The sequence below is a fragment of the Copadichromis virginalis genome, linkage group LG1 (genome assembly GCF_057382275.1).
Source record: "Copadichromis virginalis isolate Kocher_CV1m ecotype Utaka linkage group LG1, C_Virginalis_male_GT1.1, whole genome shotgun sequence".
NCBI classification, from domain to species: Eukaryota; Metazoa; Chordata; class Actinopteri; order Cichliformes; family Cichlidae; genus Copadichromis; species Copadichromis virginalis.
Window position 1 is genome coordinate 30,734,287 of NC_140618.1, and position 25,900 is coordinate 30,760,186.

Genomic DNA, 25,900 nt, shown 5'->3' on the forward strand with positions numbered 1-25,900 from the left:
TTTTCCAAGGAGCCACATGAGAAACCAGGATTGTGGAGGCCCATATCCATAACCTTGTAAAGAGGTCAAATCTATATTGAGAAGAACTCAGCTTATTGTTTTGGCCCTTCACAAAACTCCCAGTTACTCATTTGGCCCCTTGGGACAATTCATTGCCCACCCCTGTTAGAGTTTCTATCCTAAAGCAGCATGAGTTACTTGGTGTGTCTTAATGATATGTTAAACACATTCTGTGTGTAGGAATTTAAAATAGGGGTAAATTAAAAACAATCTGTACAGTGTTTGCAACATTAAACTGATAATTAAACAGACTCCATCCCACAACTGCAATATAATTGTAGTGGTTTTTACAGACCAGTAGATGGCCTCTAGTTACGCAGACGCGTCCTCCTGCTTTTGACTGAAAAGGTTACGCAAGAGGTAGTGTGGGTTGATATAAAACCACAATATATTTAAACGAAATATAAATTATATAAACTCAATAGATTTAGTGTAGCCTATTTAGTCATTTGTGTAGTTTACAATGCGCAAAAAAACAGAAAGGGGACACGGAGATCCAGTCAACAGTGTTGAAAGTCAAAAATGTTCACTTGTAAAAACGACAGAGTACCACAAAATATGTTAAAGGTAAGGATAAAAAATTCTACTGTGGGCAGAAAGTTTTGATCCTTCAGCTTAAATCATTAATGGGCTGCCAAACAGCGGCTCTTCATTGGGAGGAGGAGTTATTTATTGGCAGAATTCCCTCTCATCTCACACTCACACCGCCCCACAGTGTTATCGCTCCCGTTCCTGCATCCAGAAGAGTCTTTCTGTTTTCACTCCTCACGCGTTTCAACATGGACTTAGTAAATTTTCTGCTTTCTATTGCAGTCACCGCCTGCACAGTGAAAGGTATGTCTGCATGCATTTCATTTGGCTAATTAACTCTATCGCGCGCCATGCATGTTAAAAATAACAATTATTGTTTAAATGATTAGGAGTAATAGAATTTTTGTGTGTGTGTTATTGAACGAGACGTGTTAATGTGCGTTCAACCTTGCTCCGCTGTGGATTGATTTTAGCGGTTCCCTAGCTGAGATTGCAGACCTGTTGTGCCAAACACTGAGTTTCAGACACTTTTGGTCTAGATGCCTTAGCAATCATATGAAAGTGTTGTGTGTGCGTGTGCGTGTGTGTGCAAATGATTCGGTGTGACTGTAGTTATAGTCATCATTATTAGTATTTGATATTAAGTGTGTTTTTCATGGGTTCAGAAGCTATGACGTAATATTACTATACTAAAGTAAGGTCCGATATGCAGCTTGCAGAGAACAAACATGTTATAATGTCTTATACTACATGTTACGTGTGGCTGATTTGTCTGTCAGCTCTGAACTTTCTTTTGCTGTTGAACTGTGTGGTTTCTCGTGATGTAACTAGAAAAAATATTATGCAAAATGAATAAAAAGAGCTGCAAGATCACGACATTTCTAATATTGTGGTTTATGAGTGATAAAGAGATTGGGGCAAACAGTGACTGGACAGATGCTTCTATGTTTAAAAAAACAAAACAGAATAACAGTCTTTTTTCTTTCACAAGATATTGCCATCCTGGCTCTGGTCCTTCTAATAAGCAAACCGTGCAAAATCTTCAATGCTTTATGTTTTATTTTAATTGAATACTGCTTCTCATCGGTTTTACTCAAATCTGATCTAAGTCTGAATATTTTAATTGAGGCAATTCATTTAATAATAATCACTGACTGGGGCTCTTTAGTCTGCACTTTACAGGCAGGGGTTAATGAAGGTTTCTTTGAGAGCGAAGCAAGTGTTGTTGGTGTGTGTGCATACGGTGCATGCACATATAAATGTCAGGGCATGTGTGGAGTACTTATAGGCCCTGTCCAGCCCTTTGATATTACTAAGGCTGATAAATTTGATTAAGAGGTTGAGAGACTTTCCTTCTCCCTTTTATGGCTCCAAGCTCATTTCTCGTGGACCCGCTGTGGTTTTTCGGACAGCATGGTACTGGGGTGTATAACAGTATGTGGACAATACAACACATTAATGTCACCTTGCATTGAAATTTGATTACGGTGAGATCAGGAGTGGGGGGATATCCACTTGGGATATGGACAAAGACAAGCTTTCAGCTAACCTTTTTTTTAATGAAAGAAGTGGATGCAACAGAGAACAGAGGAATAGGGATATGCAGATAGACAGTATGCTCTGTGCCAATCCATCAGGATAATGTGCTTCTCATAGGAGGTTTAGGAAAACTGGGCCATTAGTGAAGTGAAGAAATGCTGCCAAAAACGCTCCATAACTCAGGAGAGGAACTAAGAGTGTGTTAAAATGAGGGACGGGTCTGATTTGAGATTGGGAGATGAATCATGTCCAAATATGGCATTTGAAAGATTGCCATGTCTGGGCTGCATTTGTTTCACCACCCCAGGTAATGTTGATAACTCCAACACCAACTTTAGTTGCATTAAATCAATTGCAAAATTATTCTAAAGTGTGAGATTTACAACTTGAATGAAGCAGGAGGTGGCTCAGCACCACGCAGTGAGACTGACCCAGAACAGAAGTGGAGTAGTAGTGAGTGGCTGCAAAAGGGGAAGATGTAAAAGGCTGCAGGAGAGTGGAGAGGCTGAGTTAAATTCAATTAGCTGTCTCAGTCTCATCCACAAATATATGTAAACTTCACTTCAAATAAATTGTTTTATTGATCATTTGAGCCACGGCAGCATTGCGTATCTAAGGGCAGTGGTTGTGTGTCAGTCTTGTCACACCAGTCCAGACTAGAAGATGTCAACAGCTGTTGGATGGATTGTCCCGTAGATCAGTGCAGACGTTCTTCTTCTTCTTGCATGTGAAGGTACAGTGTAGCAGTGTTACTTGGTGGGGCTCTTTCTCATTACAGTTGTGTGCGCGTGTGTGTAGGGTGGAGGCAACTCAGTGTGTAAAGTAGAAAAGAAAGCTACAGACAGGCTGTAGGTCATGTTTTTATTTATTTACTTCTTTTTTGTCAGCCACATTAGAGTTTATAATGTTTAATAAATGAACATGACTTTTGTGCATTTCACATTGCACGGGATCCTTATTTCAGTTTGCACAATACGCAAAGAAGTGTGTACTTGATGTTTGATATAAATTAGCGTCGCTGTCTGAACTTCAGCATATTAGAAATATCACTGTTTTTACTCAGGTTTTAGTAACATCTAAAAAAATAACTGTTCACACTTCATATTCTACGATGTAAAATACTGCATAGTGAATTGTTTTGCAATATGGCTGCTGGAAGTTAAGGAATGATTTGATGTGACTAACAATGTCTTTCTTGCTTATAATTATAATTTATTTTACTTATTAATTGTTCGTTGGAGTCCTGGTTACCTGTTTCTCTTTTTTTCTGTAGTTTCTCATCAAGGGCCAAACCAGCGCAGACTGTACAGTGACCTGATGAATGGATACAACCCACTAGTGAGACCAGTCCAGAATGACTCTCAGAGTCTCATTGTTTCCTTCGGCCTCACCCTCATGCAAATAATGGATGTGGTGCGTAAATGATTGCCCATTAAACACAGCTGTTTATACATACTACATAGTAGTCTACTACATATACTGTACATGCCAGTAAAGTGATACGTCATGCATGGTTATGTAAGCAATTTTCATATATTTAAAGATGACAGACCTGATCCCCATCATTGAAGCCACTATTCCAAAAACAGCAAGCTCCCAAGTTTAGTGCATACTGATGCAGCAGTTTTGATTTTGCCACAGTCTACAAACATTGTTTTCTCTAGTGTGAGTGAGGCATTATAAAAGGTTTAAAAACTGACGCCTCTGTGGATCTGTACATTTCTAGTAGTGTGATTTCCCATTTATGAAGCATACACTTCATTTAAAAAAAATCAAAAAGAAAAAAGTAAAATAAATGTACTTAATTACAAACATGAATAATTCTGTTTTTCTAACAGGATGAGAAGAACCAGGTTTTAACAACCAACATTTGGCTACAGCTGGTAAGTATAATTTATGTAAAGTCACAGAAAAGCTGAGTTGCGAAGCTTTACGGCCGCACTTACACACATCATGCATTTTAATCATAGAGCCATCTGTTTTATATAAATCCTCTCAGTTAACTCTAAGACCATTTTCACCCTAAGTGTTACATTGCACCTTTACTTTTGGCATTTAATCTGGTATTTAGTTTATGCAAACATGTACCACAAAGAGATTTATCATATTGTGAGCATGTGATGAAATGAATTGTGTAACTCACGCATAGTGCTACCCAGACTTTCTATTCGTCTTCCTCATGGGCAGTACAGCACTTTGTCCTTCATGCAGTGAGATGAAGTGTATTAACGCAGATGCTTTATTACAGCTTGTCCATACAGTGACAATAGATCCCTGTTGCTGCATCGTCAGCAGCTCTACTAAGGCTGAACCAAGGCTGTTTGGTCTGTTTTAAATCATTCTGGGGCATCGCAGCGGGAGTTTTGTTCACTCTCTCTCCTTCTGCTCCCTGCAAAATTCATTTTAGCTCTTCGGCACATGATCGCGCCGACAGCATCCACAGTGTACTTTGTTTTAGCATCAATCCAGCATCTGTTGGATTATTTTACTTGCGTAGGTTTTGAGAAAAGTAAAAGGGGAAAAAAGGAAAATGCCATAAAGATGCATACAAGATGTATACATTGCTACATATACGACTTTGAAATACTGAGAAGGATTCTTTAAGATTACATGTTGAAACATTAAATGTGATCGACCCTTCTAGTGCCCTCCATCAGTGCCACTGGGTAATTGTACTATAAATCTTACAATGCCCAACAAACTGGATGACCTCTTCGATACACAAGTATTTTGATTATTAAGCACGATTATGCCCTCATACTCTTGTGCAGTGCTGTGTTTCATGTAATACCAGCTGTCTTAAGACACAGGGCTGCATTTAAGCCTGCAGGCAGAAGTTGGCATGAGACATGGACAAATTTGCATAGTCGTTTACACATACTAATAAAGCACAAAACGGAGAGTAGAGTTACGTCTGGTCATTTTAAGGCCAGTTATTTTTCAAATGAAATAATAGATCAGCAAGTTTTGTAGATGTTAAATGAATGAAAGACTTGTTGTAAAGATTAAAAAGTAGGTGGAAAGTTTCTTGTTAAACAGTGATGCAAATTAAAGAGGGTTCCCTGGCTGTGGAAATGCCATTTTCCAAAATCACCATGTGAGATGCACAGGCAATTATATCCTTCCTCAGTTTGTTTTCCTTTGCCTTTATCATTAACTGACCTTTATGGTTCATTATACTGGGAACTTGAACATGGCACTTTGAGTTAATTAAAAGTGAATTATAGATTGGATTAGAAAACTCCTTATGAAAGCCATGTAATCAAGAGAAGTGTCTTTACAGTATGTGTTCATACATATCACCACGGCTGTGGATCTGGAGTTGGAGTTTTGTATTCAGTGAAATATTCACCTTTCTATTCATATTTATATTTTAAAAGAAATTCTGGAGCTTCATTTTAAACATTATGTGTAATCAGTACCTTCATTTATCCTCAGGGATAGATGCCATTCACAGTGTGTTTTTTTTTTTTTTGCCTGTCCCGTTTGGCTCTTTTGCCATCAGAATTATTGTCTAAAGGCAAAGAAAGATGCCCAACGGATTTACTTTACCAAATTGACCATCCCAGCCTTCCCATAATGGTCCATTTGATTCACCTTTTATTGTTTATTTTATTTTCACTTGCTGAATACGGGACAGACTTGACTGGAGGAAAGAAGGGGAGAAAGAAAGAAGGACGGAGAAACCGCTGAGAAGAGGGACGGGGGAGAAGGGCAAAAAACAAAAACCAACAGAACGGGCAGAGAAAAAAAAGAAAAAAAATGCATATATCAATCACCTGGATCACCTGTTGAGAAAGAAAAAAGAAAACAAGCAGAAGAGAACAAGAGTAATAGAATAAACAACATCACAATGATATATGGGAATATGACAGTAAATACTAAATATTAAACATTATTGTGCAGCACATAAGATCAACAGAACACAGTGTGCTTTGAGGTAGGAGCCAAAAAGGGTGTAGTTTGTGGGTGTGATCACCCGTGTGTACACCTGTGAGCATGGACGCGCTTGTTTTTTTAAAAGGTTCCTTCATGTAATAATCTGCTAGAGGGTGTGGGGGGGCCACAGCCCCGTCCTCCAGGGCATGAAGCAGGTATGGAGGAGATCAAAACTCCAGACATCCAGAGGCCCCCAGAACACAAGAGACCAAGGAAGACCAACAGAGGGGCAGCCGCGCCACTGTCCCAGAAAGAGCTGAGGAGAGTCCCAGATGAGGGCTCACTCAGCAGCCGCGGAGCAGAAGCCAGGGGGGGTTGCAGTGATGTGCCCGTGAGCTCCGCCGGCAGCCAGCTGTGCCTGAGTGACCGAGCCCCAGGCCAAGAGGCCGGGGGCACCCCACCTCCGAAGTGGTCCGAGCGAGCCCCAGGCTCCAGGCCCCGATAAGCGGCCGCCAAGGAGTGAGCCGGTGTGTACCTGGACGCCCATCCCCAGACACAAAGAACCACCAACGCACCGACACCTGAGGGAGTCCGCCACTGGCAGGGGAAGTGGTGGTGGGGGGAGATAGGCCTCCAAACCTTGGAGGGCCTGAGATGTCCCCAGAGAGGTGGCGCCTGACACCCAACCTGACATATAGACACAGAAATACAGGCACACACAGATACAAACATCCATTCCCACCCTCATGCTCTCATATGCACTTACTCCACACTTCACAGTGTGTTTTAAGAAAATAATCTGTAATACAAAAGTCATTCTTGTGCCTTATATTGTTTTGTCCCGTTACATTTGAACCCAGGGCTGTGTAACCCACAGTTTGGCTTTAGATTATCAGATTTTTCAGAAACATCTGGAATTCATACTACTTAAACTATATGCTGCCATTAAAGGAAAGGATATTCCAAAATTCAGGCGCATTTTTCTAGTGCAAAATATGTTTTATCTGAAAAGGGAATGAACATTAATTAATTTGACCGCTTAGTTCCACTTAGTTAGGGTCAGATTTAGTACAGACTCGGTTTTGTTTTGCAGTTCCTGCTGTTCCTGCAGTTCCAGGCAGACAATCAAATAAACTAAAGATGTAAAACCACGTGTGCACAGATAAGAGCCAGATGCATATGAATGATAAAGCAAAGGCATAAACTTCTAACATTACTATGCACGCCGCTTCACTTGTTCCACATGTTTTCATGTTACAGCCTTTTTCCAAAATGGATCAGATTCATTTTTCACCTCACAATTCTACACACCATACCTCATAATGACAAGTGGAAGAAAGCTTAAAATTCTCACAAATTTATTAAAAAATCTATAAAAAAAAAACGGTCTAAATTTCTTAAAAAACTAAAAATATATTATAAAAATGCTAAATGCTTGTTGAAGCACCTTTGAAAAAAATTAACATGAAATAAATGAAAGCCATCATATTCACAAGATGAAAAATATTGACAATTTTCAGTTAGAAATGGAGTAAAAGGAATCAAATGCTTATTAATTACTAAGCTATTTAGCTCATCATATTTATCCATTTTAATTATACATTCTGATATTTACATATATACTGTCTATAAATGAATAGACACTGTATCTCCTACAGTGTGTAAACCAAGTATCCACTAAGTACCAAAGTTTAGTTTAAATGTTTAACAGCCTGCCTCACCCATATACAGCATCACCTTCTGCATAATCCTGGAGTCTTTCAGCCTCTGTAGTCACATATAATAGACATTGCAGTAAAGACCAACACAACTGTAAACTCATATTTTCAGCCTGGCCAAGGCACCATCACCATCACCATAACCACGTTAAATCTCAGGCCAGGTCTGATGTCACAGAAAGCAGGTATTAAGAGCCCTTTAAACAGTACTTGTGCTTATTATAACTGAAATATAATAATCTTCTGACATTTTGGGTTGAAATGTCTCAACAGCTACAAGCTGGAACTGTAATCATCCTCTGAGTTTTCCAATTATGTCGACATTTCAAATGCGCTTAGCAGCATTTTTTCTGAACAGAAAACCTTCCAGACAGAAATCAAGTCTCATTCTTGTTCCATGTCACTCTGTGATGTTGTCACATACATTTATTTTGGCTTTTATAGTAACTGTCACTGCTACGAGGAAACCGTGTTAAATCCCCGAGCCTCTAAAAAGGCTTAATAAGCCCATAGGCCTTTAAATGTATTAAAAATAAGTAAGTGGAATGTGAAAGTCAAGGTGTCAAATGTGTTTGCATTTTGCAGTACTGGACTGACTATTACCTCCAGTGGAATCCATTGGATTATCCAGGTGTGTCCAATGTGAGATTTCCTGACCATCTCATTTGGAAACCAGACATTCTGCTGTATAACAGGTAGGCACTGATCTGCTGGGTTGTAAACTGTAGTTGTACATGGTGTTAGATTTGTGCCTGATTTAGACCTCTGCAGCAAATCTACATCATAACTTACAACATAGAGGGAAGCTACTTTTAACCCGTACGCTTCCATGAAATTCAGTCTCTACAGACTCCATCGACCTGAAGAGTAGTTACATTTCTCTGGATGTGCACGTCAGGTTAGTGGAAGATTACCGTGTATGGTTAAAAGGGGTTTCTGGTTACAATATAGATTCCCCAAGAAGCCTAAGTAAGTATTAGTGTGCATGCATTTTCTTCTACATAACGCACAGGGATCTCAGAGGGATGTGATGCATTTTTAGATTTTGGTGCTCCAGAGGTTAAACAAGGTTGTTTGCAGTCACGCTGTCTGTGATACACTAAAGACCAAATATTGTAAACAATATCTTGTGGTTTAAAAATGGCGAATAAAGAAAACTGTTGTGCCTCATCCTCTACTATATTCGTTTTGAAGGATGTGATGTACAGGAGATACAAAATCCAATGAATACTGTATAATCTTTAGCATATCTTTGGTATGAACAAAATGTTAATATAGTTACCTGTAAAATTTTGTAATTATTGGATGTTCTGTGAGTAAACTTGAAATTTAAACTTGTTACTAAATTAAACATAAATAGCTAGTAATATTTTTAACACCTCCTATTTTTATGGTATTAAGTGTCACGGTGTGGTGTTTGTGTAGAAAAGGATCCAAAATGCAGGCAAAGGTTATGATGCGAGTGAGCGTTTATTTAAGTGACCAAAGTGGCAAAACAGGGAATGAGGAACGAAAAGCTACCAAAACCTACACTGGGAAAACTAAAGACAACCCTGAAAACATGACAAGAGATGCAGAGTGATGAACAAAACACCATCAAATGCAGACGAGCAGGCAGACAAACACTATACAAAGTAATCAGGAAATGACTCACAGCAGGGACGCACAGCTGAACCTAATTGACATGACGAGACAGGGAGACATAAGTTGAACACAATGAAGTCACACATGGATCTACAAAGTAAAACAGGAAGTTCCCAGACTGTTTAACAGAATACAAAATCAGAGTGAACTAGAAAATAATAACAATAAACTCAAACGCTGGGTCACTGACCCAGGACCATGACATTAAGTACAAGTATATTTAATTATAGCCTCCAACTTTATATATGTTGTTGTCTCCCAAATTACAGTTCGAACATTGCTGTATTTGGCAGGCTGTCATCTGTTTTTTGACCTAAACGTTCACTATGTGTGTGTATGCTGTTAAAAATGTAACCCTGGCGCCATCAGATTTCCAGCTGCAGAGTGAGATGGCTACAACTGATTGGGCGCAACCAGCACAAATATCCCATCAAACATTTAGACATTTTATTAAACAAGGACACATAAGAATGTAAAATGAGCGTATACTACTGACTGTTTTATTTACTATGACATAGCTCCCAAAGAGAGTGGGAGTGCCTGAATAGAATAACTGTATTCAAGTGGCAACATGTGAAAAGATACTGTGTTCAGGCTTCTGCTCATGAGCTCTGGAAAGCATCAGACCCCGTGCTGCCACAGGCATTATTATGACTGTCTTGCTGAGACAGACAAGCAGAGAATTTAAAGATACATGCAGCTCGGTCCTTGTCCTTTTCTGTTTTTTGTTTTTGTAATTGTAACTCTGTATACCAACACAGTTGATTTTAAATCGAATGATACGCGATTGAATTGAGGAAAACAGAGTGTCTCATTAACTGTTTAGGAGTTATAGCTTTTTAAATGAATGGCCATTTTCAGAAACTCAAAATTAATTGGGCAAACTGACATCATTTTAAATTCAGGATGGTTTTAAATACCTGGATGAAAATCCTCTACAGTCATTAAAGTCCAGAACACATAGACATCAGCACTTGATATTTCCTTCCCTTGACAGGCTCTGCCTGATTTTTACTGATTTTTTTACCGGCTGTTGTGGGTCTGTCTGATGTCAGTGTTGTCTTAAGTAACTGAAAGGCATGCTGTGCTGGGTTGAGATCAGGTGATGGGCTTTGCTATTAAACTATATCCCTTTTCTTTGCAATGAGAAACTCAGCTTAAATACATCTGTTATAAAAATGCAGTCCAATGCCATTTTTGAAGTTTTCGCTGTCACAGTCATTCTGAGGTCAAAAACAAAATAAAGGCTAACTAAAATACACACAAATATATTTTTTAGTTAGTTAGTTAGTTAGTTAGTATTTGTGTGTATTTTGGCTTTATCCACTGTAACATATATTCTTATGTGCAATACACATTTTACTGTGCAATATGCATCTTAATAACGTGTGATATTTTTCCGTGCCACAGTCATTTAGTGTAAGTGCAATACAGAAACTACTGTTTTATACTTGAAATTATTTGACATATTCTTTCTTTCTTATCTTCATTTTTTCCCCTCTGGCTCTAAGCTCTGTACAAGATTTCCTGAGTACCCACACCCAGTGTATGTGTACAAATGGCAAATAAAAGATTTTAACTTTATCTTCTTATCTTATTGGTAGGTTGGTTACACGGCTGGGATATTACACTTCAAGGATAGGGGAGCTGTGCACTTTAAGTAAAAAGCTAGAAAAGCACTTTGCAATAAATAATTTAGACAAATTGTATAGAAATGGTAGGAAGAGCATTTCATTATATGTCCCAAATGAAATAAAGCTATAGCGATCACCATTAATCAATCTCTAGAACATCTGAACAAAATACATTAAAGGTACCTTACTCCCCTGGCAGCTAATAAGAGAGAGAGAGCATTGTACTTCATATGAATGTCATTTTCTTTATTCAACTTTAGCTCAACCGTGCCCCAGCCTTTGGGAATTTATTTAGGTGGAGTGCATTGTGGGTAGCAGGGTAACAACTAAATACTCATCTCCTGGGAAGGTTTGCATGAGATGTGACTCCTTGTTTGTTGTGTATCTGCAGAAATAATGACTTAGAGAATTATTTATATATTCCTACCACAACTGCCCCTCCTCGCTTGGTAACTTCCACTGAAATAATACTGGTGGCAAATAACTCAACATTAAATGCTGGAATTGTTCCATGTTGTCTACAGTGCGGACGAAAGGTTCGATGCTACGTTCCGTACCAACATTTTGGTCAACTCCTCGGGCACCTGTTCCTACCTACCTCCAGGTAAAAGCCATATCTTAGTCACTGACACATATTGACTGGGGAAAAAGACATTTTTACCTTCGCAGCAACACTTCCATCCATCCATCCATCTTCATCCGCTTTATCCAAGACCGGGTCGCGGGGGCAGCAGCCTAAGCAAAGAGGCCCAGACCTCCCTCTCCCCAGCCACCTCCTCCAGCATATCCGGGGGAACACCAAGGCGTTCCCAGGCCAGCCGAGAGATATAATCTCTCCAGCGTGTCCTGGGTCTGCCCCGGGGCCTCCTCCCGGTGGGACATGCCTGGAACACCTCACCCAGGAGGCGCCCAGGGGGCATCCTTGTCAGATGCCCGAACCACCTCAGCTGGCTCCTTTCGATGTGGAGCAGCAACACTTACTGTATGAAATATGAAAACAAAAACGATAACAAATGATATGTGGAAACAACCCACAGAGGTGGCCTGTCCTGTCAGGAGCAGACATTAGCTGGGTACATTTAAAATAAATACATGGCTCCTGAATCTTCTGACCCATTCATCTGTATGTTAAAGCATTAATTGTTACACCTTACTCTAGATCCAGTCCAAGTGTTTTACCTCTGTCCCGGCTCATGTGTGGGTAATGCTTTCTATACAGCAGTAGAGTAAGCACAAAGTGGTCCATAGGCTCTACATATCATCCAAAAAAACAAAAAAACATTTCCCTGTGCGAGTCTTCAGTGAAGTGTGTATTAGAATGATGCATCATGTTACATAAGCCTCCTGTGGGTGCAGTTTAAACATAAATGCAACACACATAATGTGTTGTATACAGGGAGTGCAGAATTATTAGGCAAGTTGTATTTCTGAGGAATAATTTTATTATTGAACAACAACCATGTTCTCAATGAACCCAAAAAACTCATTGATATCAAAGCTGAATGTTTTTGGAAGTAGTTTTTAGTTTGTTTTTAGTTTTAGCTATTTTAGGGGGATATCTGTGTGTGCAGGTGACTATTACTGTGCATAATTATTAGACAACTTAACAAAAAACAAATATATACCCATTTCAATTATTTATTTTTACCAGTGAAACCAATATAACATCTCCACATTCACAAATATACATTTCTGACATTCAAAAACAAAACAACAACAAATCAGCGACCAATATAGCCACCTTTCTTTGCAAGGACACTCAAAAGCCTGCCATCCATGGATTCTGTCAGTGTTTTGATCTGTTCACCATCAACATTGCGTGCAGTAGCAACCACAGCCTCCCAGACACTGTTCAGAGAGGTGTACTGTTTTCCCTCCTTGTAAATCTCACATTTGATGATGGACCACAGGTTCTCAATGGGGTTCAGATCAGGTGAACAAGGAGGCCATGTCATTAGTTTTTCTTCTTTTATACCCTTTCTTGCCAGCCACGCTGTGGAGTACTTGGACGCGTGTGATGGAGCATTGTCCTGCATGAAAATCATGTTTTTCTTGAAGGATGCAGACTTCTTCCTGTACCACTGCTTGAAGAAGGTGTCTTCCAGAAACTGGCAGTAGGACTGGGAGTTGAGCTTGACTCCATCCTCAACCCGAAAAGGCCCCACAAGCTCATCTTTGATGATACCAGCCCAAACCAGTACTTCACCTCCACCTTGCTGGCGTCTGAGTCGGACTGGAGCTCTCTGCCCTTTACCAATCCAGCCACGGGCCCATCCATCTGGCCCATCAAGACTCACTCTCATTTCATCAGTCCATAAAACCTTAGAAAAACCAGTCTTGAGATATTTCTTGGCCCAGTCTTGACGTTTCAGCTTGTGTGCACACCTTGTGCTTTTGGGCACTCCAGTGATGTTGCAGCTCTGAAATATGGCCAAACTGGTGGCAAGTGGCATCTTGGCAGCTGCACGCTTGACTTTTCTCAGTTCATGGGCAGTTATTTGGCGCCTTGGTTTTTCCACACACTTCTTGCGACCCTGTTGACTATTTTGAATGAAACGCTTGATTGTTCGATGATCACGCTTCAGAAGCTTTGCAATTTTGAGACTGCTGCATCCCTCTGCAAGATATCTCACTATTTTTGACTTTTCTGAGCCTGTCAAGTCCTTCTTTTGACCCATTTTGCCAAAGGAAAGGACGTTGCCTAATAATTATGCACACCTGATATAGGGTGTTGATGTCATTAGACCACACCCCTTCTCATTACAGAGATGCACATCACCTAATATGCTTAATTGGTAGTAGGCTTTCGAGCAAATACAGCTTGGAGTAAGACAACATGCATGAAGAGGATGATGTGGACAAAATACTCATTTGCCTAATAATTCTGCACTCCCTGTATAAACACAGGTAGTAAGAATGATGTCCTAATAAAACCTTTTGTCAAACACAGTTACAGAACAGAACAGGCCAATGTTTAGAGGCTGCAGATAACCACTCGATCACATTTCAAGACTTGAAGAGTCTTTTGTGACTAAAAACCTACATGTAATGGCAAAAATTAACTGACATTTTATATGATGCTAAAAAAGAAAATACCCGTGCTATATTTGTTGTTTGTGTGACTAAAATCCAAACCTTTGAAAATGTTTCATTATTCTTTAATTATCAAAATACATCTGCTTTACACTCGTCCTCAGAGGACAGCGACTCGCTGCCATTAATGTGCATCTACACCCCCATGAGTATTACTGTAGAGGTACTCGTCACTTCTCTCTGTAGCGACAAGTACCCGACTTTAATAATTCAGAGCAGTGAACAAATGTGGGTCTGGTGTGGCTTTGCAAATATATGAAATTTTAACCCTGGAGGGCTTTTGGAATACTTGTACATAATAATTATGATAGTATATCATTATTTGACATAAAGAACAAGAAGTCTCATTATTTTTTCATATTGGCTTTGTAATGAACTCAAATTATTTTTGCAGTATTCACAATAAAATCTGAGAGAGTGGATGACTGTCTTTGATTCATAAATTACTTTAAGTTGAATTATTTTCTACAAAAAGAGGTTTTAGTTGGTTATGAACTGAAACAAACCTGTTATTATTATTATTATTATTATTATTATTATTATTATTATACCGAGCAGATTCTTACCATTGTGCAGTAACATGACAAACTATGACTTGGGGATAGCAGATGCTAATGAGCTCTCATAAGCTGCAGCTTTGAATTGATTTCCTGAACTTAATGCCCCACAGATGTATTTTAATATGTTAGGTTTTTAGCTTCTTCTTCTTCTTTTTTTTTTTTTTTTGTCTTTTCTATGACGTGTTACATGAGAAGATTAGTATTGCTAAGTATGAAATATGAGCCAGGAGCTCTCGACTTAGGCTAGCATAAAAATGTGGTTTTTCATTTAGCAAGTCTGGTCACATGTTTAACTGTGTTATTACTCTTTTCATCTCATTCTTGCAAAGAAAGTGTCATCTTCTAATGTTTTTCTTAAAGCAGAATGACATTTTTTTTTTCCAAATCCACCTGGTTCTGAGACACCATTCACATTTTGATGCTATATATTAGGCATGTTAAACTCAATTTACATTGCAGGTCACATACTAATCTTATGTGGCCCAGACATCCTGTCAATGTACAGAAATGTAACTACATATTTATTCAATGAGATATCTTAACATAAGAAAAAAAAATGCAATTTCACCAGTTTGTCTCAGTTTTTCTACACGATAAAGACACGCTGCTGTTGTAAAAGAAAGAAATGTCTCATTTAATTGCTCTGGTGTAGTATGAATGTCCATGAGGGAGGTCTTTATTCCTAGGAAAAGCTGTCGAACTTGTGAAAATGCAGTTTAAAAGTTGAAATTTACGTCCTCTTTCACATTTTCCAAAGCCATACTGTGGGACGGATTGGAGTTTTTGCTGGGCTGATTCTTGCCCACGGGCCTTATGTTTTTATATATATAAATCTCTCTCTAAAACCATCAGTGCATATGCACACACACGCCTACCAATCATAAAGTTAAAACCGACTGCTTAAATATTGCAAAGGTTATCGCTGACCCATCATAGGGTAAGTAAGAAAGTAAAGTTTCTTTATATAGCACTGTACAACCATTTACACACAATAAATATCAAAAGAGAACCACAAATAAAGATAAAAACCTAAATAACAAAAGTATGACAAGGTGTCCCTCTGTACCCACGAGTGGAGGTCAGCCCCTATGCCCATCAGGGGAAGAAGTCACCAAAAAGTCACAAGCTACAAGCTTTCGTTGCTTTCAAAGGAAAATATGATGTGAAGTGACACAGTGTAACTGGCTAAAAAAAATGGCTAAAAATAATAGTGTAATTATTTACATCACCTGTGGTTTCAATGACATGGCTGATCACTCTACATATGCAGTATAAGCATGGATTCAAGGGAGCACACTGAAACAGAGTGCCTTCCTGTCATAGCTGGTGATTACTGCTCTCCCTGCCAAGCTCTTCCCCTTTTTCCTTACCCAGCAAAAGTGCTGGCTGGCTTTCCCTTAGCATCTTTAATCAATACAGCTTGATCACTAGATTTATTCTGGATTGATTACTTCTGTCTCAAGAAAATTGCCTCTCAACTTTTCTCCAAATGATTCCTCATTGGATGCCTTATTGGTACCAAATAATCATTTCATGCTTGAGTTGAACACAACTGCATTATGTGGATAAAACTGTATGCAGATTGGACAAATCATTTGAATTTCCAGACATTTGTCTTTGTGACTGAGGTTCATTACAGTAAATCGGACTCATTCTTCAGTATTGTCTATATTCATTTCATATTCACGTTTGCCACCTTAATGCCGCTAGCAGAGGCATTGTTTACTGCCAGTGTCTTCTATATTTCTTAAATATGGATGAAAATAGTTTGGTGGCTGCCTGTCCTGAAGAATCACCCTCCACTTTCATCGCATTGTCATATTGGATTTTGTACTCTTTCTCAGATGGATGGCACTTTGACTTCACATCTCCTCAGAGTAAAACTCTTTGCTGCCTCTCTTTTTCATTTTTCAGTTTCTCTCTGCTTCCTATATACCAGAGTAATCGAGTGTGCTCTCTAACTAAGCTTGGAATATTCATGTGTCCGTTTCTATCTACAGGTGAAGTACAATATGTATGAAAGCAAGTCTTTCGGCATCTTTCAGTGTTTCTCACCACAACAGGGATTTTCAAGAGCACCTGCCACATCGATGTGCGTTGGTTCCCGTTTGATGTCCAAAGATGTGACCTGAAGTTTGGTTCCTGGACATACGGGGGTTGGTCTCTGGACTTAAAGGTGATGGATGCAGATATCAGCAATTACATTGCCAACGGAGAGTGGGATCTTGTTGGTAAGTAAGGTTGTCAGTAAAATCATTGAAAATATTTTGCTCTAATCTTTCTCTCCAACTTTCTGTAACCCGTCGGACCACAGTAAATGTGTGCCTTGTTTTGAATCAGAGGTTCCAGGACAAAGGAATGAGCATTTCTACGGCTGTTGTGAGGAACCGTACCCTGACGTCACCTTCACCGTGGTGATGCGCAGACGGACGCTCTACTATGGCCTCAATCTTCTCATCCCATGCGTCCTGATCTCTACTCTGGCCCTGCTTGTCTTCCTCCTGCCTGCTGACTCTGGAGAGAAAATCTCCCTGGGTAAAACCAGCTTCATTCAAAAAAAAAAAAAAAAAAGTTCAGTTTGACAGCAATTTTTTGTAACACCAGTTTGTAAGAACTGTAATCTCAAGACTTCAATTGCAAAGTTAAGAACCTGCATTATAGATGGAAACCCATCAAAAGTTAGCAAGCAATGGATGGCCATGATACGCTAATGGGAGTCCACATATTAAGAAACTAGCAGGTACGTGGCAACCAGAGGTCATAAAAATTGAATTACATCCAGCTACTTCAGGCAACACCAGGCAAAATAAATTTCTGATAGTAGAAAAAGGTGTGTCCCATCTTTTCTCAACCCTCAGATGAGTGATTTAAGCAACTACCACAGTTACCTACATTACAGGGTTACCTAGGTAACCGGAGCCTGGAATGTCCACTAGCAACAAACCACAAGCGACAAAGACTATGTGAAAGTCCCTTTACTGTGCTCACATTACTGAAACCACCATGCATTTTTGGTTATATTGTTGGATACCTGACACACAGTCAGATCCATTTCCTTGTGCTTTTCACCCCTCAGCCTGAAAATGCTGAGGGGTGAAATGCAATAACTCAGGAATGAGGGTATGTGAGATTTTCAAATTGATACAAATGGTACATCTACTAAAAATCTCAGATGAGTTTGAATCTCATTGAATCTTATACCTTCACCTCAAGATAGAAGGTCAAGTTGTTGTTTTTTAAAATCTTTTGAACACAGGAACTCAGAAAGATGTCAACTAGGATTTTCAAATTTATACCAAAGGTGCATTTGCTAGGAGGCCGAAGGATAGCACTGGTGGCAGAATTTTAGAGCAACCACAGAAAAACAACATATTAACTAAGTGGACAGTTTACAGCGAAGACATTTCTTGACTTCTTACCACTGTTTTCTCAGCTGCTATATGTGCTAAAGACAATCGTGAGGTTAGTATTAAATAATAAAGTTGGGGAAACAATGTGATGCCATTATTTTAAAATTACTCCAAAACTCTTTGTCTGCAATATGTTCTTTAAGCAGCAAGTTAATGCATATCACCTCAGTATCACAACCATACTGATAAGTCTGTTAACCAATATTGAAAGCTTTAATCGCACTCTGTGAACACATAGCTAGCGCCAAATGTGGTTCTACTTTTTTTAGACACAATCTACCCAAAGATGTGGCTCTGAATTAAAAATGCAGATAGTTTAGAAACCAGGAACTTCCAAGTTGCACATTTCAGAATGTCACTAATTGCAGTAGTGCTTTTGCAATTAGTGAAAAGATAAAATATTTTCTCCGCCACGCTGAGAAAATTAAAACTTTAAGTTTCTGAGCTACCAAGCAAAGTTACTATGAGTTGAAGACATAACCTTAATTGTAATAGAGTCGAATACAATAATAACCCAGAGCATCAATTCACATTGAGAACAATAAACCCTGTATATGTTTAAACTCACTGTATCAGCATTGTCATTGTGAGCTTGCCAATGTTGTTATTCCACTCAAATTACAACTCTAGCAAAGCTACTGATATAGACTCCTTTTTAATATGAATTGATTTGGGATATCACTCTCAGTTGGAATGCATTTTGTTAGTGCAGAAATCCTTGTGCCAATCAAGCCATACGCTACATTATTTTTAAGCTGTCGTATCACCGAACACTAAACTAAAATTCCATTAGCTTCATTTTTTTTTCAAGATGAAATCGAGATCCATTCTCTTCTGATGAGCTCATCTGGGCAGCCAATTTTGCTGTGGTGCAATATTCCAGATTTATATCCTGCGTGACTCTAAAGCAGCCGTCTGTAATATGCGTTTGTTGCCAGAACCATAAGACGTTATCAATTTAAATTGGGGTTTCAGAGGCATGTCTGCACCTCTGCTACTTAGAGTGTACCTTTCAGACATTGTTTCACCTTTGATACTTCAATTGCCGTGGCATCTTTTTCAGTTAGACTTTAGAGTTTAGGTGTTCTGTTTAGGTCCTGAGTGACCCCAGTATTGTTTCTGCACATCCACCAACCTATTTCTGAACACTGACTTTTCTCGATGATGTGTTCCATCCTCAGGTTACAACGGTAATTCTGTTAAAACATTTTCAATTTTGTTCTTTTGCAAGTCCTTCCAAGAAGCTTCAATGTCACAATTATTGTAAAAAAAAATCAAATGTTCCTAAACCCCCATGCTACAGAAAGTTTGATCATTTTGTAAACGACCTTATGCTAACGTGACTGTGATCTTTGTGATAACTATGATATGAAAAATGAAGCAAAATGGCCAAGAATTAATGAGATCATAACCAGGTTACATCATTTGCAGCCCAAGTAGTTTTGACACGCAGTCAAACCTTCTTTCATTATTCTTTAATTTTTCTCCATCTTAGACAACTTCAAAACCACTGCTTACCCATATTCTCTTGGGTAATCAGTGGTTTTATGAAAACCAATGGCTTTCCAGCAATCCTATTGCTCCGTGGCTTTATGAAGTGACCTAATTATAACCACAGATTGACGAACAGAATTGTCAGAAGACCTTTGAAAACCTTTAATCTTATCGCAGTTGTCAGAGTTGCCTGAGTGTTTCATTCATTCATTATAAATGCTTTATATAGACAGTATCTGAGGTGTGTGTACTGCATGTTTCAGTAGAGGCTATTAATTTATGTAGTTTCTGCCTTTTTCAAATGATTAGAGTCCTGTGTTGCAGCTGGATTCCTTCATTAACCAAATGATGCCTAATGTGTGGGCTCACTGTGTGCATTTTCATCTGTATGTTGCTTTTTATGTTTTCAAAGCTTATAGAGGAAAGAGAAATGAGGATTGGGTGTGTGAAGATATAAGTTTCTATGATAGTATGAATTCTTCTTTAACACAAAATTTATTTAAAATTGTTTATGTATAAAAAATTTATATCACTTCAATGTCTCATAGCTTCTTCTCAATCTATGTGTGTGCTGACTATGTCATAAAAACCACTGTAAATGAAATCAGTATATCTAGTTACCCAACTCAACGTCAGCATTTTTAAGAATGGCGAACACAGAGTGAGAAATGTGTTTTAATGCCAGCATTTATTGCCTGGTTTAATTTCAGTTAAATTGAGCTGCCATAAGAAGTGTGATTTGTGATATTATAAATGGATCAACAGGAACATTATAGTGCATTTAATGGTAAGATGAAAATTTAAAGAAAAACAACAAAATAGCCAAATAAAATGAAACTAGTTATTTTTTGAATGTTTGAATAGCTAACTGTTTGATATTATGCTATTTAAACTACAGTATGACATTTTTAAGAAAGATTATTGTGTATGTAGTTATGCAAAGAAGAGAGCACAACCCACGATTCATTGCATGACCCAGTTTGGGCTGCTGAACTGATGGCCTCACATCACTGTGCTTGACTCTAGAATACTTGTACATAGAGGAATATATGGTCGATAGTGTGCCCAGGTCCTGTGGCTGCAAAAAACACAGTGCTTGACAGTTGAAATGAGGTGTTTGCGTCAATATGCTGTGTTTGTTTTTCACCGTAGATGGCACTATGGTCAGTTTCCACTTTGGTGTCATCTGTTTAAAGGACATTGTTCCAGAAGTCTTGTAGTTTGTTCAGAAACTTTGAAACCTGAAGCTGTGCTGCCATATAGAAAGAAGAGACTTTCTCCTAGTTATCCTTCCAAGCCACCTATACTTGTTCATTCTTTTCCTATTTGTCATATTTAACACAGTAACTGAGGCTTGTAGTGTGTGTGATGTAGCTCTTGGTTTTTTGCAGTTTCTCTGAGTACTGCATGGTCTGACCCTGGGATGAGTTTGCTGGGCTGTCCACACATAAGTTTGTGTTAAATGGACTGGTTCTTATACAGCGCTTTTTTAGCCTACCTGAACACAACTTTATACAACTTGGCTCATTCACCCGTTCATACAGTTTTCCACGTAAGTGCTTTCTATCTAACATTCACACATATTTCTACGTTGACAGATGCATCAGAGAGCAGCTTGGGGTCAGTATCTCGTCCAAGGGTGCAGGCTGGAAAAACCACTAACCTTCCAATTAGTAGATGACACGCTCTACCTGCTAAACCACAGCCACACCAAACACACCTGAGATACCTAAAACACCTGAAGGCTCCAGACCAGCAAACTACCAAAACCTCTGTTTTATAGATGAGCTCACACTTGTTAACAATAGATTAATCAAGTACATTAACGGCATCTGGCTGCTACTTATTTGATCCTCATTCCTGTGTCACTGGCCTGGTCTTTTTCCCTATCTAAGAAATTCAAAAAATAACTTTTGAAGATGTTGAAGAACATTAATACTCTCCTCAGTCCTTCTCAGATTTAAATATTCTTCCCTGATCCAAAGAAAGGACTAAAGTAGCAGTTATGACAAACTCAAGCCGCTTTTAAAGTGTTTTTCAGAGGTATCAAACGCACATGGGCATGCATGGGGGAAGTTGTGAAGTTAGTCATTAGAGCCAGTGGTGAAGTGAAAATTTGTCTCCCCATAGCTAAAGATACGTGTTGCTCTTGCTTTTACCTTTTCAGGTCATCTTGTGACACAGTGAGGTTTGATCACTCCCGAATTTTGATTTACAGAGATTATATGTTTCAATTTTTCACATTTGACTACTGTGAATTAACCAGTTGCTGTGGAGTAGAATAAACTTTAAAACAAAGCAGAATTAGCAGACTAAAAGAGTATAAGGTGGCACAAATTCATGGAATAAATTGAATGGCTTTGTGCGAAATAGGAACAAAATGTGAATAATAGAATAAATCTGGGTACAAAGCAACTGCAAACACCTGAAAATGATAAAACAGTCATTTTAATGTTTAATACGTCTGCAACAGTATTTATTGCTATAATATTAGAGGGTCTTTGTGTCTGTTTGTGACATAACATCCAGCTTATGGTGATTTGTAGCTGATTGAAAGATCAAAAACATACGTGTGTGAATACTTTTGTTGAACTACGTTTTGTTGTCAGCTGATAACTGAGATTTGGTTTCCTCCCCAGGTATTACGGTCCTGCTCTCTCTGACTGTCTTTATGCTGCTAGTTGCAGAGATTATGCCTGCCACATCAGACTCTGTGCCTTTAATAGGTAAGCCAGGCCAAAGTTAAAAGCAGTTCCTATGGATGTCAACTACTATCAGAGAGAAGCAAAGGGTGAAATTTTCTGTATTCATTTTTCATCAGGGATTTCCTTATATCACAGTGTAGCCAAATTCAAGCAGCTATCCAGTATTTAGATTTCATTTTGGTTTAGGGATCTGAGTCAGTCTGTTTGAATCAGTGGAATGAAAGCACTTCTTCAGGCACATAAGTGAGCAGTAATGCTCAAGGGATGAAGACATATTTGCTGTCCTTAATGATCGGCCCGGCCTTTCTTCTTGTATGCATAACCCTGTTGGACAACGTCTCCCACCCCATGCAGCAGACTGTGACAGCACTGAGCAGCTCCTTCAGTGGGAGACTGCGGCACCCACGGTGTGGGACGGAGAGATTTCGCAGGTCTTTCCTCCCCACTGCTGTCAGACTCCACAACAAAGACTTTAACTGAACAAACACACACATCCACACATGTGCAATAACACTAAGTACAATAATCTTTTCTGGCATCGTTGTATCTTTACTCAGTTGTATATAGCATTCGTATTCTATTTTTATCTTATTGTATATTTTTATTCTATTTTATTCTACTGTATATAGTATATTATTTTATTCTATTCTGTACAGCTGTGTACTGTATTTATTCTTATTGTATTCTAATTTTTGCGTCATAACTTTTGCACTGTCCACTTCCTGCTGTGACAAAACAAATTTCCCACGTGTGGGACTAATAAAGGTTATCTTATCTTATCTTATCTTATCTTGATGTTATCATCTAGTTTTCTCATTGTTTTTTACTACACAGTACTTCTTTCTGATCCATTCTGATTGCCGCCTGCATTTCTTTTTTATGCAGCCGAATATTTTGCCACTACAATGGTCATTGTCGGTCTCTCAGTGATTGCTACAGTTCTGGTCCTGCAATATCATCACCACGACCCTGATGGAGGCAAGATGCCAAAATGGGTGAGTGTTTTCTCAAACAGTAATAACTTTTTCGTGAATTTTACTGGCATTATTATTTATGTCGTTTCATTATAGACACACGCAAAAATATGGAATACATTAAAAACAAACTGTTGACAAACCTAAATAAAATGCACATTTTTAAGTAATGAATTGAAAAACAAATGCTAGATATAGCAAATATGACACTGATTAAACATATATATGCGAATTCATAAGGGCTAAAACTATATCAAATATAATATATGTAACAAATATAACATAAGTGTATGTAGTGTAAGTAATGTATGTAATTTGAAAGATATTTCAGAAACCTGGGAAAGAGGAACAGAATAATCTCTAACAGTTCAAAATTAAGGTTACTAAGAAACAGATTAGTAACATAATTGGATACAAATTCACAGTAATCATCTATAAAGGCCATGCTAGTGCTGAACAATATATAAATTCCACATATGCTGCCATCCAGATGACTTTATTCAGCAATCTACAATAACCTGCTTGCACTCAGGATTTGTCACATGGTGAAAATATTGCATTATCTGCACTATGAAATGAAAAATGTGAAAAATAAAGCCCAGAGGAGTTCAGCTGGAATCTTATATGAAGCAAGAATAGGAAAACATTTAGCTCTCAAAACTGCACTAATGGGCTCCTCAGTTCTCAAGCGCTTCAAAGAACAGGTGATGCAACACGGTGGTAAACAGTGAATCCACATTTAAAAACTTGTTGCTTGTATGGGCAGAGTTTTCAAAAGAAACTAAAATTTTTCATTTTTAACATTTGATAAGTTATCTTTGTACTATTGTCAAAATACATATAGGGTTTAGATGATTTCCAAATTGTTGCATCATCCTGTTTTATTTACATTTCATTCAGTTTCCCAATTTATTTGGAGCAACTGGTAATAACCTAATGAAAAGGTATGGAGCCAAAGAATGCAACAACATTAGTGGAGTGAACACCTGCATGTTTTATATACTCACAGTTCATTAGATATGTACGTTTTGAAGATGAAAAGGGGGTCCAACCCAGTACTAGCAATGTGTGGCTAATAAAGTGGCCAGTGAGTGTGTACTCAGTCCACTTTTTACTGTGATTTGTCAATTTGGGAAAAGTTAATATGACAAAGCGCTATTTGTATAGCGCTTTACTAGTCCCTAAGGACCCCAAAGCGCTTTACACAACAAGTAATCCACCCATTCACAAACTGGTGATGGCAGCTACATTGTAGCCACAGCTGCCCTGGGGCGCACTGACAGAGGTGAGGCTGCCGGACACTGGCGCCACCGCGCCATCGAGCATCTCTGTAAATATTACTGTGTCTAACCCATACAAATGAGACTGATATTCTGCACTCATTCTTATTTCTTCAATGGCAGATTTAAAGTGAATTGCAGCCTTAATCCACTCTTTCATTCACCGTTTTATCTCAAAGACCCGTGTGATCCTCCTGCATTGGTGTGCCTGGTTCCTGCGTATGAGGCGTCCGGGTGAGGAGCGAGTGCGTTCAGCCTGTCACAACAAGCCTCGACGGAGCAGCCTGACCAGCATAGACCTCAACATGAGCACCTCAGCCTCCCAATGCACCAATGGCAACATGCTCTATGTCGGCGTGCGTGGCCTGGAGAGCATTCACTGCTCCACTGCTGCCACCTCGTCTGACTCCGGGGTCCTCTGCGGACGCCTGGTTGGACGGGCAGGCGAGGACGAGATGCTCATCCCAGCAGGTCAGGTCACCCCAGTTGGAAGCCTAGAATTAGAGATGGCCAAGATCCTGGATGAGGTGCGCTACATCGCGAAAAGGTTCCGCGACCAAGACGAGGGTGAGTCTGTGTGCAACGAGTGGAAATTCGCCGCCTCCGTTATCGACAGGCTTTGTCTCATGGCTTTCTCACTCTTCACTATCCTCTGCACTATTGGTATCCTCATGTCAGCACCCAACTTTGTAGAGGCAATTTCCAAAGACTTTTTCACTTAGTTGTTCCCAGGAAATAAATGATTCATCAAATATAAAAGCCTACACCAATCACTGTTCTCACAAAGTAACCATTTTCAAACACACGGGGTAGTCATTTGGATACACTTACCCATACTTAATCCAAAGTTAAATGTAGAATGTATGTGATACATAAACAGCTGAATATATGCATCACATTACATTATTGAAAATTAGCTTTTCTCTTTTCTGTCACACAGCCTGGCTTCACACCCTGTACTGTATGATTCTCTAAACTGCATAGTATTGCTTCAATGATACAATTTGCTAACCTGGCAAGAATGCTGTTATTAGTTATGCTGTGTTACCTGTGTATTACTGTGCATTATAATGTTTCTGTAATGTGTAATGTGGTCCATATACATAACGGCTACTGTACCTTCTATTCAAATGTATTTCATGTAGCACATTTCTATATCATACATTACATTGTATTACAATCATAAGTAGAACCAAAAGCTTTGATTTAAATGTCTTCTTACTTGGTTTTACTTACTGTTTATATTTGTATGATTTGATCACTAAGAATTTCTCATAGTTCAAAATGTTGTACGTTTCATTTTTTATCAGTTACTTTCAATGGGTTGATTCTTGTCCACTTTGAAGATTCATAAATAAATTCATTCAATTCAAAAACAA

At 38.8% G+C, this 25,900-nt stretch overlaps 1 protein-coding gene across 1 annotated transcript; it reads left to right on the forward strand.

Annotated features, from left to right (window-relative positions):
- Window positions 1–675: 675 nt before the first annotated feature.
- chrna7a (cholinergic receptor, nicotinic, alpha 7a (neuronal)) lies at window positions 676–25,900 on the forward strand. The gene is made up of 10 exons (XM_085459040.1): window positions 676–894; window positions 3,404–3,543; window positions 3,969–4,013; window positions 8,313–8,422; window positions 11,530–11,609; window positions 16,722–16,889; window positions 16,999–17,193; window positions 22,202–22,288; window positions 23,153–23,262; window positions 24,701–25,900. Exons 1-10 carry the CDS (start codon window positions 687–689, stop codon window positions 25,241–25,243), a joined length of 1,686 nt encoding a protein of 561 aa, XP_085315166.1. The 5' UTR covers window positions 676–686; the 3' UTR covers window positions 25,244–25,900.

Bases quoted from the DNA above. Each gene is read 5' to 3' on its own strand.
- chrna7a (XM_085459040.1), top strand. From the start codon at position 687: ATGGGCTGCCAAACAGCGGCTCTTCATTGGGAGGAGGAGTTATTTATT. The intron at 22,289-23,152 runs GTAAGCCAGGCC...TTTTTTATGCAG, and splicing joins AGACTCTGTGCCTTTAATAG to CCGAATATTTTGCCACTACA. The intron at 23,263-24,700 runs GTGAGTGTTTTC...TTTATCTCAAAG, and splicing joins GAGGCAAGATGCCAAAATGG to ACCCGTGTGATCCTCCTGCA.